At 42.8% G+C, this 13212-nt stretch overlaps 1 protein-coding gene across 1 annotated transcript in view; it reads right to left on the bottom strand.

Annotated features, from left to right (window-relative positions):
- grid2ipa (glutamate receptor, ionotropic, delta 2 (Grid2) interacting protein, a) overlaps positions 1-13212 on the bottom strand; it is a gene marked incomplete at both ends in the record, with an annotated part of 93902 nt that overhangs the window by 48137 nt on the left and 32553 nt on the right. The window contains 2 exons of the mRNA XM_080723007.1: positions 903-988; positions 4343-4636. Coding sequence (XP_080579133.1) covers positions 903-988; positions 4343-4636 — 380 coding nt within the window. The remainder of the gene's footprint in view (positions 1-902; positions 989-4342; positions 4637-13212) is intronic.

Here is a 13212-nt window from a genome sequence, read left to right as displayed (position 1 = left end):
CGCATGCGCATTGCAGTGACAAGACCATGGGTGCAGGGGCGCTGGAACTCCCAAATCCCAAGGGGAGCTGAGCCTGGAGGAGTTCATGCGTGCGGCCAAAGGCCGCACGCCGAAAAATTCACGTTTTTTTATCCGGTTTTGGGTTCTTTATTATTACGGTTTCGGGTGCTTATTCCCCGCACAACGGTGTAACAAGGAGCTATATAGTTACTAGTTATTTTAGCACACAGTGCAACACACAGCACGCATGCACACACACAGTCACTCACGCGCACACACTACAAAATCGGGTATAACAGTTTTCTACTGTTTTTTATTCCCCATATACAACGGTGTTAGTTTGCAACAATGAGCCTATAGACAGTTTCTAGTTCTCAAATAAATAGACTTTGGTGTGCCATCAAAGCAGGATTTAAATTTGACTTCCCTTCTGACCGGAAGTGGCAAGGTGACCATGTGATTAGGTCACCATGTGATAATCAAATAACTTTTTTCAACATATTTTATTCCCCAAAGTCAAATACGTTATTGTTTTAATATAGCTCTGTGTGTGTGTATATATAGGCTTATAAAAAAAAAAAAACAAAAAAAAAAAACGTTTTTTTTTTCTTTTTTTTTCTCCCCACTACCAGGGGAGCTGCAGCTCCCTCAGCACCCCACTTCCAGCGCCCCTGCATGGGTGATAACCGTTCTGGTAGCCAGCAGACAGACTACTGAGCCTTAGCTAAGGGATGAAAACGGTGATAACAGACCCATACTAAGGGATGACAACGTGGGAATCGGCTGTAGCATCTATCTACTAAGACAACCTAGCATCTCTCTATACAAGATGCCATCTGAACATGTGCAAATCAACTATCTGTAGGCCTACCCATGAATGCACACACGCACACTTAACTTACCAGGGATGACAGAGTCAATCCACACTGGTGCATGGCCCCTGAGAGTGAAGCCAAAGCTCATGTTTCCCTTGCACACTCTCACCGTCCTGAGGACAGAAAGACAGACCTGAGATCAGCCTACAGTTAGACGTTAGATTGTTTGTGCCCAACAGTGCATGAATAAATCCACTATATATATTTGGTAATGTTTAATAATGAGTTGACAGTAACCTTCTCAAGGGGTTTAGCTTGTATGAATAATGACTGTCATTTTGTTCTTGTTTTTACTACCCAAGTGCAGATCACTAGCGTTTTTTGTTTTTATCTTATTCTTACCTGTACCTACCCTGTGTTTCCCTCCGTTGTTGCCAAGTACCTGTATCTTCCTACGGGAATCAATAAAAGTTGATCTTATCTTAAATAGTCATCATGGGATGGTTCTCCATACTTTGGACCCTGCCTGGCATGTAGCCTGCATCACTCATCACTCTCCCTAGCCTCCGCCGTAACCTGAGGACTCACCTCTTCAGACTCCACCTTAGCCCGTAGCACTTACTGTAACAGTTGCCTGCACTCGATGACCATGCAAAGGCAAAATCTTAATTTGGTATTTTTATATAGGCCGATGCCAGGCCGTTTTCAACATGGCATCTTATCGTACATCAAACTAGTGTGTAGAGATTCGATATACAGATTATTGATGTTTAGATCGACTTTATTGAATACAGTAGGTTCTTGGCTTACCTATGTTTTTAGTGTATTACTTCTATGCATTGATGTCTTATCTTGTGCTGTCTTGCTTATTGTAAATCATGCTGGATTAAGAGTGTCTAAAAGGTAAATTGTAGCCTTGTCCCTGACTACTCTTTTGCACTTACTTCAGAAACATTTTTTTTGTGAGTGTGTTTTCATAATTATGTCCTGACTGTGACCACAGGACCATACCTCCCTCAGTTAACTGGTATTGGGTGTAGATAGAGGTAGAACGATCTCGAGATGAGATAGATTGGCTAGATGAATAGAATGAATCAATTTGAGACTTGTAAAGATAATTATAATATTTTCAAAATAAATGGGCTTTTCGATTAATTAAGGTTTCAACCCTATATTAACAGGAATCCTATGTATAAATGGAAACAAGTGGAATCAGAGTTTCAAAGACATTTTTAATTTCTTAAGATCACCCTTCTGGCAGGAATATGCCTGGAAAATCAATATAAGGTACTTCCAAACACCTCTGCCATTATCAAAGTATCACTTAAACTTTAGCTGCTGGAGAGAATGTGGGGAGAGCAATGCGGATCATACCCATATTTGTTTCACATGCCCCAAAATACAAACTTTCTGGTCAAGAGTCACACAAATAATAGAACAAATATTTGGGAGAGCTTTAAATTTACAAAACCATAATATACTCCTGGGAACACGTCCCAAAAACCTGCAGAGCAGAGATCCATATCTCTTTTGGATTATGAGAATTACAGCACTCAAACAAATATCATATCAAGGGGCTGGAAAAGTTTGGAACCTCCCAGGGTGGATAAATGGTTGGAAAAAATGGAGGACATGTACTCTATGGAGAAGGTGACATATAAAATAAATGGTAAGGAAAATGTATTTGAAAAAAGGTGGGCCTCCTATCTTTTAAATAAGGATAACATGCCCACATAACCCTCCCTTTTTGTTCTGTCCATTTTATCTATATTTTTTGTTCAAACCAAAAGTTTTCCAGACACAAACATCAAGCATTTATGATTGTTGTTATGTAGGCGACGGGTTTTTGTACACGCGTTAAAAAAATGGGTCAAAATGTCCACAAGGGGACATGACATGTAAAAAGAATATATATATATATATATATGAACAAGGACAATGAAATTATGTTGACTGACTCAATAAAGTATATAAAAAAAAACAAAAAAAAACAGGAATCCTGTGTTCAGAAACCACAGTTGGACCACCTACACACACATTCCTATTCAACAACAGAACAGATCTACTTTAAATTCACAGCCTCGCATGAATAATATAATCTGCTTAAATGTGGAAGGCATGAATATTAATCTACTTGGATGTGGACAGCGCGTCCCTCGAGGGCCCTCATAGCAGCCTCATTATTTACCCAAAGTAAGCCAGAGTCACTGAAGAGATGGCAGCTACCGCACTGACGCTCACCGCACTTCCCTCTGGATATCACACAGTATCCTCTTCAAAGAGGTTTTTAGTGTGGACGAATGTAAATAGAGATTTTTATAGCAAACACCGAGATTAAAGCCTTGATGAAGATGATCACATCGTGGGTGGGTTCAATTAAAAATGAGATGATTTGAACTACAAAGGGTGTATTTCTTCCACCTGGCATACAATACATGTCTTTATTCAAACACATACCATGCTTTAATTAATGTGTTTATTTGCTGTGGTGCTGGTGGTGGTTTGTATAATGAACTACTGTAGGGCTGGGAGGAGACTTTTATATCCAAACCCGGTGGATTTCAGAATAAATTAAACTTGCAGATGAATGCCTCCTGCTGGTGAAAGGCCATACGCATGCAAAGATGCAAAAAACTAAAAGTAAAAAAAAGACCAACAACAAACAACTCATCCTTCATAGGGATGCACCAAGTGAGAAATTCTGGGCCGATATGATTAAAAGGTTTTATTTGTTGTTAGAGAGGGAAAGAAATCTCCGATTGTGTCATAAAAAATTAATAAAAAATAAAAAATAAGCAAATCAACCCTGATTGTGTCAGATATGATGAGTTACATTGAGTTACAACAACACGTCAGTTGATGCTTCAAATCCATACAAGTAAAATCGTGGGTCTAATTTGTTTATTTTTGGAACACAATTCTTAAATGACGTGATCTAAGATGACACTATGGGATTTTCAATATGAAAAAAACTACCCCGTAGCGGCAGTGATGTCAGACTTCAGTCCTTTATGAATCTTCATTATTAAAACATGCAAAAACAAAGCTTTCCGATAGAAACACAGTGGAACAACACCAGCATTGCATTGTATCGCTGGTGTTGGTTAACTGTGTTTTATCAAGTTCAGAGTGAACACAGTCATCCCTCCGGGGATTTTATAGAACTTTGTGCTTTTGTAGGTTGACATGCAAGCTTTATGGAGATGTATAATGCTGATTTCCTTTAGCCAGAAGCTCTTGGCACCTGCCCAGAGAGCCAAAAATACTAGCCTTTGAATATTTCACTGCATGCACAATGAATCTAACATATGAAAGCTAACATTTTTTAATTATATTACAGAAAAAAACTGAACTTTTACACAATATTCTATTTTTTTGTTAGATGAATCTGTATACTTCATTGCGCAACACAACGGTATTGCACGCAGAGAATAGCTGACATATAAGCTCACATTGCGTCTTGGATGCAACCGTTGTGAGCTTGGAGGTCTGCTATTCTCATCTATTAGGGGTCTATAAATTCACACCTGCAGTTGGTGGTGCTGGTGGCGCCCGAGTGGCCGGATATGAGGGAGGTGGTCTTGCGCACGCCGCGGGTGGGCGGCCCCCCTCCTCCGCCGCCCCCCTCCTCGGCGTGGGTGCGCGGCACCGAGCTGGCGCGCGTGGACACCAGGAGGCGCTCTGGGTGCTCCATGTCGCTGCGGCTGCGGCGCAGGCGGTTGCGGCTGGGGTCGCTGAAGCTCCGCCCCTTGATGCGACTCATCAGGCTCTGGGAGACGACCTCGTCAAAACGCTCGCGGTGCTTCTTAGGGATGAAGATCCTGGAGAACATGGTGGTTCACACACACACACGCACACGCACACACGCGCACACACACACACACACACACACACACACACACACACACACACACGTACAATTCAAAAGTTACGCTGGGTTGGGGCTCCGCTAGACTAGCGGTTAAGGCGCATACCACATATAAGCTCTAATGCGAGTCGCAGGTTAGATTCCTGAGCCCGGCGCGACCTTTGCCGTGTGTCACGCCTCCCCGTCTCTCTCTCCCTGTTTCCTGTCTCTCTCTACTGTGTACTATCAATGAAGGAAGAAAATAACCCAAAATATCTATAAAACAAATGTCCGGTTTGGTTTCCTGGTTTCCAGACAATCTGAAGGCAAGCGGGAGCAATCCCGCAAATTTGTCGCGCTCGTTTTGCATGCACCCCCACGACAAGAGATGGATTCCAGTTGTCTGTCTGTCGGTGACCACCAGCTATTCCTGCGTATCCCAAGCCAGAATGCAGGCGTTGTGTCGCTGTTGCTCCCATAGATTTATATATAAGGTCGCTCCCTGTCTGAAAGGCTCTTTAGAAGGTGAGATTCAACCTGGATTTGAAGTCAGTCTCAGGTTCTCATGTCAGGACAGTAGATTATAGACTCCACTGCTGTCCTATAGCAGAGAAGTCCAGTCAGAAGGTATACCGCTCTGGGAGGGGAGGTTAAAACAAGCTAGAGAACAAACACAGGACAAACATCTCAGTCCAGAGCAGACCAAGACAACATCTCATAAAGTAAAGTCCTTTCAGAGCACAACGACACCCTGCACGAAATAAATCCACCATAAAGCAGTCTCTCAGAGAGAGAGAGTGTGTGCATTCCAAAGAGTTCCAGCGAGAGATCCTCCTGCGTTCCGATGTTATTATGTACCATTCCAGACGCAATATCCACCACCTGATTGGTTTAAGAATAGATCTATAATATCCACGGTGTCCCACGGGAAGAGGGCTGAGGCAGGTAGGAGATTAGCCATGAGTGTGTGTGTGTGTGTGTGTGTGCGTGCGTGCGTGCGTGCGTGCGTGCGTGCGTGCGTGCGTGCGTGCGTGCGTGCGTGCGTGCGTGCGTGCGTGCGTGCGTGCGTGTGTGCGTGTGCGTACACAAAGAAATGAGGAAGGGAAATGTAGAGAAAAGAGAGGGAGGGAGAGAGAGAAGTGTGTGTGTGTGTGTGTGTGTGTGTGTGTATGTGTGTGTGTGTATGTGTGTGTGTGTGTGTGTGTGTGTGTGTGAGAGAGAGGGAGTATATTTGATGAACAAAGCTTAGTTTTTCCAGTGTGTCACAGCAGTGTCTCCAGGTGTGATGGTTCCATTCTGGATGACAGCTCACAACTAACTGTACACCACAAGGAGAGCAGAGCACAGTCTCTCCACCACAACCCCCGCCTTCATGTGATTCCTCTCTCTCTTCCTCTCACAGTCTCTCTCTCTTTCCTTCCTTCCCTCCCTCTGTCTTCTTCTCATCCTCTCACAGTCTCTCTCTCTTTCCTTCCTTCCCTCCCTCTGTCTTCTTCTCATCCTCTCACAGTCTCTCTCTCTTTCCTTCCTTCCCTCCCTCGGTCTTCTTCCCATCCTCTCTCATAGTCTCTCTTTCCCTCAGTCTCTCCTAATTCCCTCCCTCTCTCACAGTCAGCGACTGACTTATAGCGGTCTCATTTCTCCTTCAAACATGCTTATACTCTTGTATCTTATGCCCTCGTGTGTCTCTCAATCTAACATCTCCCCAAAAAGAAAGTAGGCTATCACACACTGACAAGATACCGTGCATATACACACACCAATATTGTCGTTGTCGGTTGAAAACCTTGTATGTCCAAAACCGTTCGTTTTGCATTTTTCATTTTAAAAATGATTTAAACTGGTGAAAACAGCCGATCTACAAGCACACAGCGCCTCGCACTGTTTTCACTACTTTTGTGTGACGGCCTTGTATAATGAAGCAGGGCTTTGCTTTGCAAAAGTACATACAAATTTGAAACTTGGAGATAAGAGGTTTCCAACTGACGACGACGATATATTCTGACACACTGTGACGTGACACACGCACGGCACGCACGCACACACACACACACACACACACTTCCCCTCTCTCTCTCTCTTGCTCTCTCTCTCTCTCTCTCTCTCTCTCTCTCCCTCTCTGTGCCACACCTACAAAGGGAAGCTGTTTCTCCTGCCTGAGGTTCAGTCTCTGCCTGTGAATCCTGAGTTGAGATGATGATCTCTCCTGGGTTGTTCTTGTTCCTCTGTACTTTTCTTACATCCAGAGAAACACATCCCACTGTTAACAGTGTAAGACTCTCTCCATGCCTGCTTCAGAGGCAGGGAGAGAAAGAGAGATGTACTGCTGTCAGTGTTGTTATCCCAGTTAGTTTATGAAATATGTGACAGTAATTATAAGAGGCACCGAGGGGATGGTTCTTTCACTGGCTATAGTCCTGAACAGTCCTGAAGCTCTGATGGAATGCATTTATTTCCCCTCAAAGAATGTCAGCTTTTTTTCTTCTCCTGATATAAATATGGACTATGATATGAAGCTCTCTCTAAAGCTCACGTCACGCAGGAACGCGCAGATGCATAATTATAGCACACAACACAACACATACCCACGTACGTACCCGACGTACGTACCCGACGCACGCACGCACGCACACGCACACACACACACACACACACACACACACACACACACACACACACACACACACACACACACACACACACACACACACACACACACACACACACACACACACACCTATGCAACATTCCCAACTCACTGAGTTGTTAGAAGACTGACATAAAACCACGTTCTGTGTCTGTCTGTCTGTCTGTCTGTTTTTATTTCTCTTGGTTTCTTATCTGTTTACTTTTATATTTTTAACATGTATGCCTTTCATTCTTAAATTGACATTTATTTTCAACACTGATTCAGTTGATTGCATTGCACTCGACAACACTGCACATTAGTTTAATTCAGGGACACGCTGGCCATTGGGAAAAGCGGGACAACTCCCGAACGGCCGGTTCATTCCTGGCCGGTCCAGGCCGGCCATTAGGAAAAAATTTAAAATTAAATGTCAGCTTCGTTCCATTTCGGGGGCTGGGCGGCCTACAAAGTAAATCGTCGCTGTCGGCCAGAAACCTTGTATCTCCAAGTTTCAAATGTATAATTTTTTTTCGCAAAGCAAAGCCCTGCTTCATCATACAAGGCCGTTGCACTCAAGTAGTGAAAACAGCAGATCTACAAGCACACAACGCCTCGCGGTGCGAGGCGTTGTGTGCTTGTAGATCTGCTTGCAAATCTTTGAGTAGCAGCAGCGCTATAGAGAGATCTATCTCTATAGCGCACAATGAGACACTGAGACATTGTGATTACAGTACATGGTTGGTGTTTCTTTAACCGGATGAGGCACCCCAGAGGTTAGTCTGTTTAATTATATAAAACAAATACTGCACTTTTACTCTACAACAATTATTTGAAAACTTTAGTTACCAGTTACTCTGTAGATTTTGATTATTATTACCAAACATACTGTATATTAACCACTCCAGCCTTTTGTGCATTTTTCATTCCAGACTTTTACCAACAGAATGTTTCTACATTGCAGTATTGATACTTTTGCTTAAGTAAATCCTTTTTTGATCTACTGTGATCTAATGATTGATCTAATGTACATAAAAGTTGAAAATGATTTAAATTCTATGACCACAATACAGACATAGATTGAAGGAAAGAGAGAGAGAAATGGTGTTACTGTAGATTTATTGTACATTTACGGTGGAGACCCATGCATATATGCAGTACAAATGAGTGGGTTGAATAAAACAAGCCAATCATTGGGGCAAGACAGTACGAAGTACACAAACAGAAGGCATAGTCCCAGGACATTGAGCGTCATAATGTCATTCCATTTATGGGTAGTTCCCCAGTTTGTACACACACAGTGTTCTTTTCCTTGCCAATTGTCAGGAGGTTCAACCCAGAAGGTGAAGCTGGCTTTGGACCCGTCGGACCACATCCACCAACCCTCCATGTGAAGATCACTCAGGCCGATCCAGGTGATTCCCTCTGCCTTGAGACACGCAGTTGCGCTCGGCGTTGGCCCAGGTCATGTGCGTAGCCACGTACTTGTAGCAGCGCCCGTTGAAGCTGAACCAGAACATGGGACAGTTCCCACGCTGGAGCTTCACCACCTCAGTCAAGGGATCTGAGGTGTGCTGCTGCTGCTCGGTGCCTGGTGCCAGACCCAGCAGGGCCAGGAGGAGAGAGGGAATCAGCAGCATGTCAGCCTGACAATGTCTCTCTGTCAGTGGAGCTTGGGTTGGGGGTCTTCTTGATTGAGTTTGGTTGGGGGTCTTCTTGATTGAGTTTGGGTTGGGGGTCTTCTTGACGGCTCTCTCTGTGTTGCTGTTTGTAGTTTGCAGACGTTCGCTCACTTGCCTTTTTTTATCTGCTCCACAGAGGGTGTGTGCAAAGCTGGCATAATGTGATTGGTCATGATGAAGCAGTAGCCTATCTAGCAGCTGTGGCGTTCACACATGAATTCAACACAAACGGGCACGCACGCACGCACGCACGCACGCACGCACGCACGCACGCACGCACGCACGCACACACACACACACACACACACACACACACACACACACACACACACACACACACACACACACACACACACACACACACACACACACACACACACACACACACACACACACACACACACACACACACACACACAGAACGACTAATATTCTGGATGTCATATCCTGCTAATTTTACCAGTGAAAGGAAGATACACATTAGCTCCTCATGTTTTCAGAGGACTCTCTATCATGACACTTCCTGGTCATGACATGATGACAGATACACTAGACAGACACGGCTATTCTTAAAGTTGGGTCCAGGGGACCCCCGGCAAAATGAGTTAATATATCAGTCAAATCACCTTAACCTCTATTTGAAAATAACCGAGTTTGAGAATCACTGCACGCGCTAATGTCATTTTATAACGTTTTTTTTTTTTTGCTTGCAGTTTTGTGTTCTGCCTTGTTGTTTGAAATGTGCTATACAAATAAATGTATCTTGCCTTGTAGACTTACAGTATGAGATGATTAGCAATCACACAAGGAAATGTCAACCTAAAAGCATTGTAGACAATCCCTTCAACAATAGCATGGTGATGTACTACTAAAAAAATGTTTGTAAAAATGCAACAAGTAATAATGTAAACAGTAAACACACAATACTATATTAACAGGAACTTCAACAACCAAAAACAACAACCTGGTTCATAAGCTCCATTTAACAGTGGCAGTGAAAGTGTACAATACATGCACAGTGTTCAAATAGTGTTGTTGAATACTGTACATGCACAGTGTTCAAACATCAGTCAACACAACTCCACTGAAGGCACTGTACTAGACTGTGTCGTTGGTGGCAAATTGGGATGCTATTGAGGCCTCAGGGACCTCAGGTGACCCCAGGCCAGTCAGGGCCTCACACGGTCACCACCGGTAAACTAGTAACCAGCATAGATGATGTCATCTGTGGTGTAAATTAACAAAGTACATTTACTTAAGTACAATTCTGAGGTATCTGTACTTTACTGGAGTATTTCCAATTTCCAATACTTTTACTTCTACTCCACTACATCTCGGTTTCAAATATTGCACTTTTACTCCACTCTATTTATTTGAAAACGTTAGTTTCTAGTCACTTTGCAGATGATAAATGATTATAAAACATAAATAAAAAGCGTTAGCCCTATTTTATACCGTGGCTATTTGAAAACAGATCTGATCTACAAGCACACAACGTGTCGCATTACAATGCGTTGTGAGCTTGTAGATCTGCTATTTTCAAACATTTTGTACTTTTGATACTTTAACTACTGTATATTTGAATGCCAACACTTTCATACTTTTACTCAAGTGCATTTTGAATTTCGGACTTTTACTTGTAACAGGGTATTTCCATATAGCAGTATTGATACTTTTACTTGACCCATTCAGAACGGGTACACAATTTGTGTTTCATTATTTTATGCTTTAACTATTGAAAAATAGCAGATATACAAGCTCACAGCGCGGCACCGAGTGCCGCGCTGCGAGCTTGTAGATCTGCTATTTTTCAAAAATCGTGAAAATTAGAATTTTGACCCGATTCTATAAGTGTATTTTGAATCCTTCTAAGGTTTTTTTGAAAAACCTATATTTCTATGTCAGCAATCTGGCCAGCCATCGTCAAAGAAAAGGTCCTTTTCACTCAACTGGAGCTCAGTTAGTCTGTTCTTTAGAGACTACCATGTCAGTGGTTCTCAAACCTTTTCATGTGAAGGACCCCCAAAATTAAATATATTTGGCCACGGACCCCCATCTCAAAATATTTAGTTCCAGGGACGCCCCAGAAGTAAATTTGAGTTACTATAACGTTCGCTTTGAAAATACATATATTCAAAGATTTGCACATATTTTCACGACTTTTTCAAAAATAGTAGATCTACAAGCTCGCAGCGCGGCACTCGGTGCCGCGCTGTGAGCTTGTATATCTGCTATTTTTCAATAGTTAAAGCAGTCAATATGCCCAGGCCTAAATGGGTTAAGTAATATATGTGAGTACTTTCCCCACCACTGGTCATCTGCACATGGTGTAGCTGTGTAAACACTGGAGCAGAACAGCAACAAGTTGTTATCATGCAGCCTTGGATGCAAAACAGAGGCAGAGTTTCCATGTTCCAGTATTTGGGTAAAAGTAAGGACATGGAAATGGCTTTTTCCAGGAGTGTTTTTGTTGCGATGGTCATAGAAATATTGAATATACATCGGAAACAGAACGGATATATGTCAGAAATATTGGATAAATGTCAGAGCAGGGTTCCCACACATTTTTACCAATTAATTTCCAAAACTTTCCCAAAAACTTTTCCAGAATATTTAACCTATTTTCCAGGACTATATAACAATAATTCAGCTCAATAACAGGTCGCTTATGCGCAATGCCCAAAGACAGGTAGTGTATGCCAGTGGTTCTCAACCTTTTCAGGCCGTGACCCCCGAAATAATCATGTTTTAACTGGGGACCCCCCCCACCCTGACGAGCACTAAGAGTTGAGGAATTTTGTATAACACGGTTCTATTGTTCTATTGCGTTGCGAGGCGTTGTGAGCATGTAGATCTGCTATTTTCACAATTTCTGCCTCTAATATTTGACAATTTGGCCCATGTTTAATTTGTCATTTCAGAGGTATTAACAAAATCAATAACCAAAGACAATGCATAGCTATTTTTTTCCAGGACCTTCCAGGACCCTTGATAAATTCCAAAACTTTTCCAGTACTGGAAAAATATTTTTCTATTTTCAAAATATTTCCAGGAATTTCATGACCGTGGGAACCCTGTCAGAGAATGTTTACTCAGCAGGGACACCAGGACCCAGATGGATGGAGGGCTTGTTTTTGAAGATGAGTGCTGGAGTGTGTACCAAACCCTGGAGGGGAGAACATACAGTACAGTAGGCCTACAATGAGACAGTTAGTCTGAGCTGGGGTATACGCTGTATAGCATCAAACTGTCAGAGACACAGAGAGAGAGAGACAGTCCAACTGTTATGCTGGATGCTGCTTATGCTGTACAACAGGGGTCTTCAACGTTTTCAGGCTAGGGACCCCCAAACTGACGGGGCGATGATGCAGGGACCCCCTACCTCGTAGGGTGGGGGTGGGGCTACAGCACATAATATTTATGTATAAAATTGTGTTGCATGTGTATAAACATACCGGTACCATGTTATTGTGCATTCAATACTATGCTATTAAAATAATAGATGGATGTATTCATGCTTTTATTTTAAACATGCATCAATAGCCTACTATCATTCTATCACTAACCTATCTGTATATTTTTTCGTTTCTTAAAAAAAAAATCAACAATTTCAGGGACCCCCTGCAGTATCCCCGTGGACCCCCTAGGGGTTGCGGACCCCCTGTTGAAGACCCCTGCTGTATAACATTGCATTGGAATAAATATATTGTACTAACTTCTACTATGGCTCATCCTTATCATTCCACACCTGGTGAGGTCAGCTGATAATCTGCTACAACTGCTCTACACTGCCATCCTGAGGTTAAACCTTGCATGGCAGGAGAAAAACTGAAAGGGTTTCTACCCCAGTTCAGATCAGATGGATGGTCGGTCTGCCAGCTCGACCCAGAGAACCCACAGCAGCAGCCAGAGAGAGAAGGCTTAACAAAGCAACATGATAAACATACGGTATGCTAAATGCCTAAATTGTATAGAAAGACAGGAGAGAGAAAGAAAGAGAGAGAGAGAGAGAGAGAGAGAGAGAGAGAGTGGATAACTAGGCCAAGGTCATGTATCTGTTGGAAAAGTAGAGTAGCTTTAGAATAAAAGGCTATGTAGGCCACGGAGCAACACACATACATCAGGATGCGAGCAGAGGAGAAGAAACGGCTAAAAGAAACAGTTACATTTACCTACGTCTTCTTCAAGACAAGTCTCTGAACCATCGTCAAGCCAGCTCATCCTGTCCGCTGACTGAAGAGC

The sequence above is a fragment of the Nannobrachium achirus genome (genome assembly GCF_963921795.1).
Source record: "Nannobrachium achirus genome assembly, chromosome: 4".
NCBI lineage: Eukaryota > Metazoa > Chordata > Actinopteri > Myctophiformes > Myctophidae > Nannobrachium > Nannobrachium achirus.
This window is presented reverse-complemented; position numbering and strand designations above follow the sequence as displayed.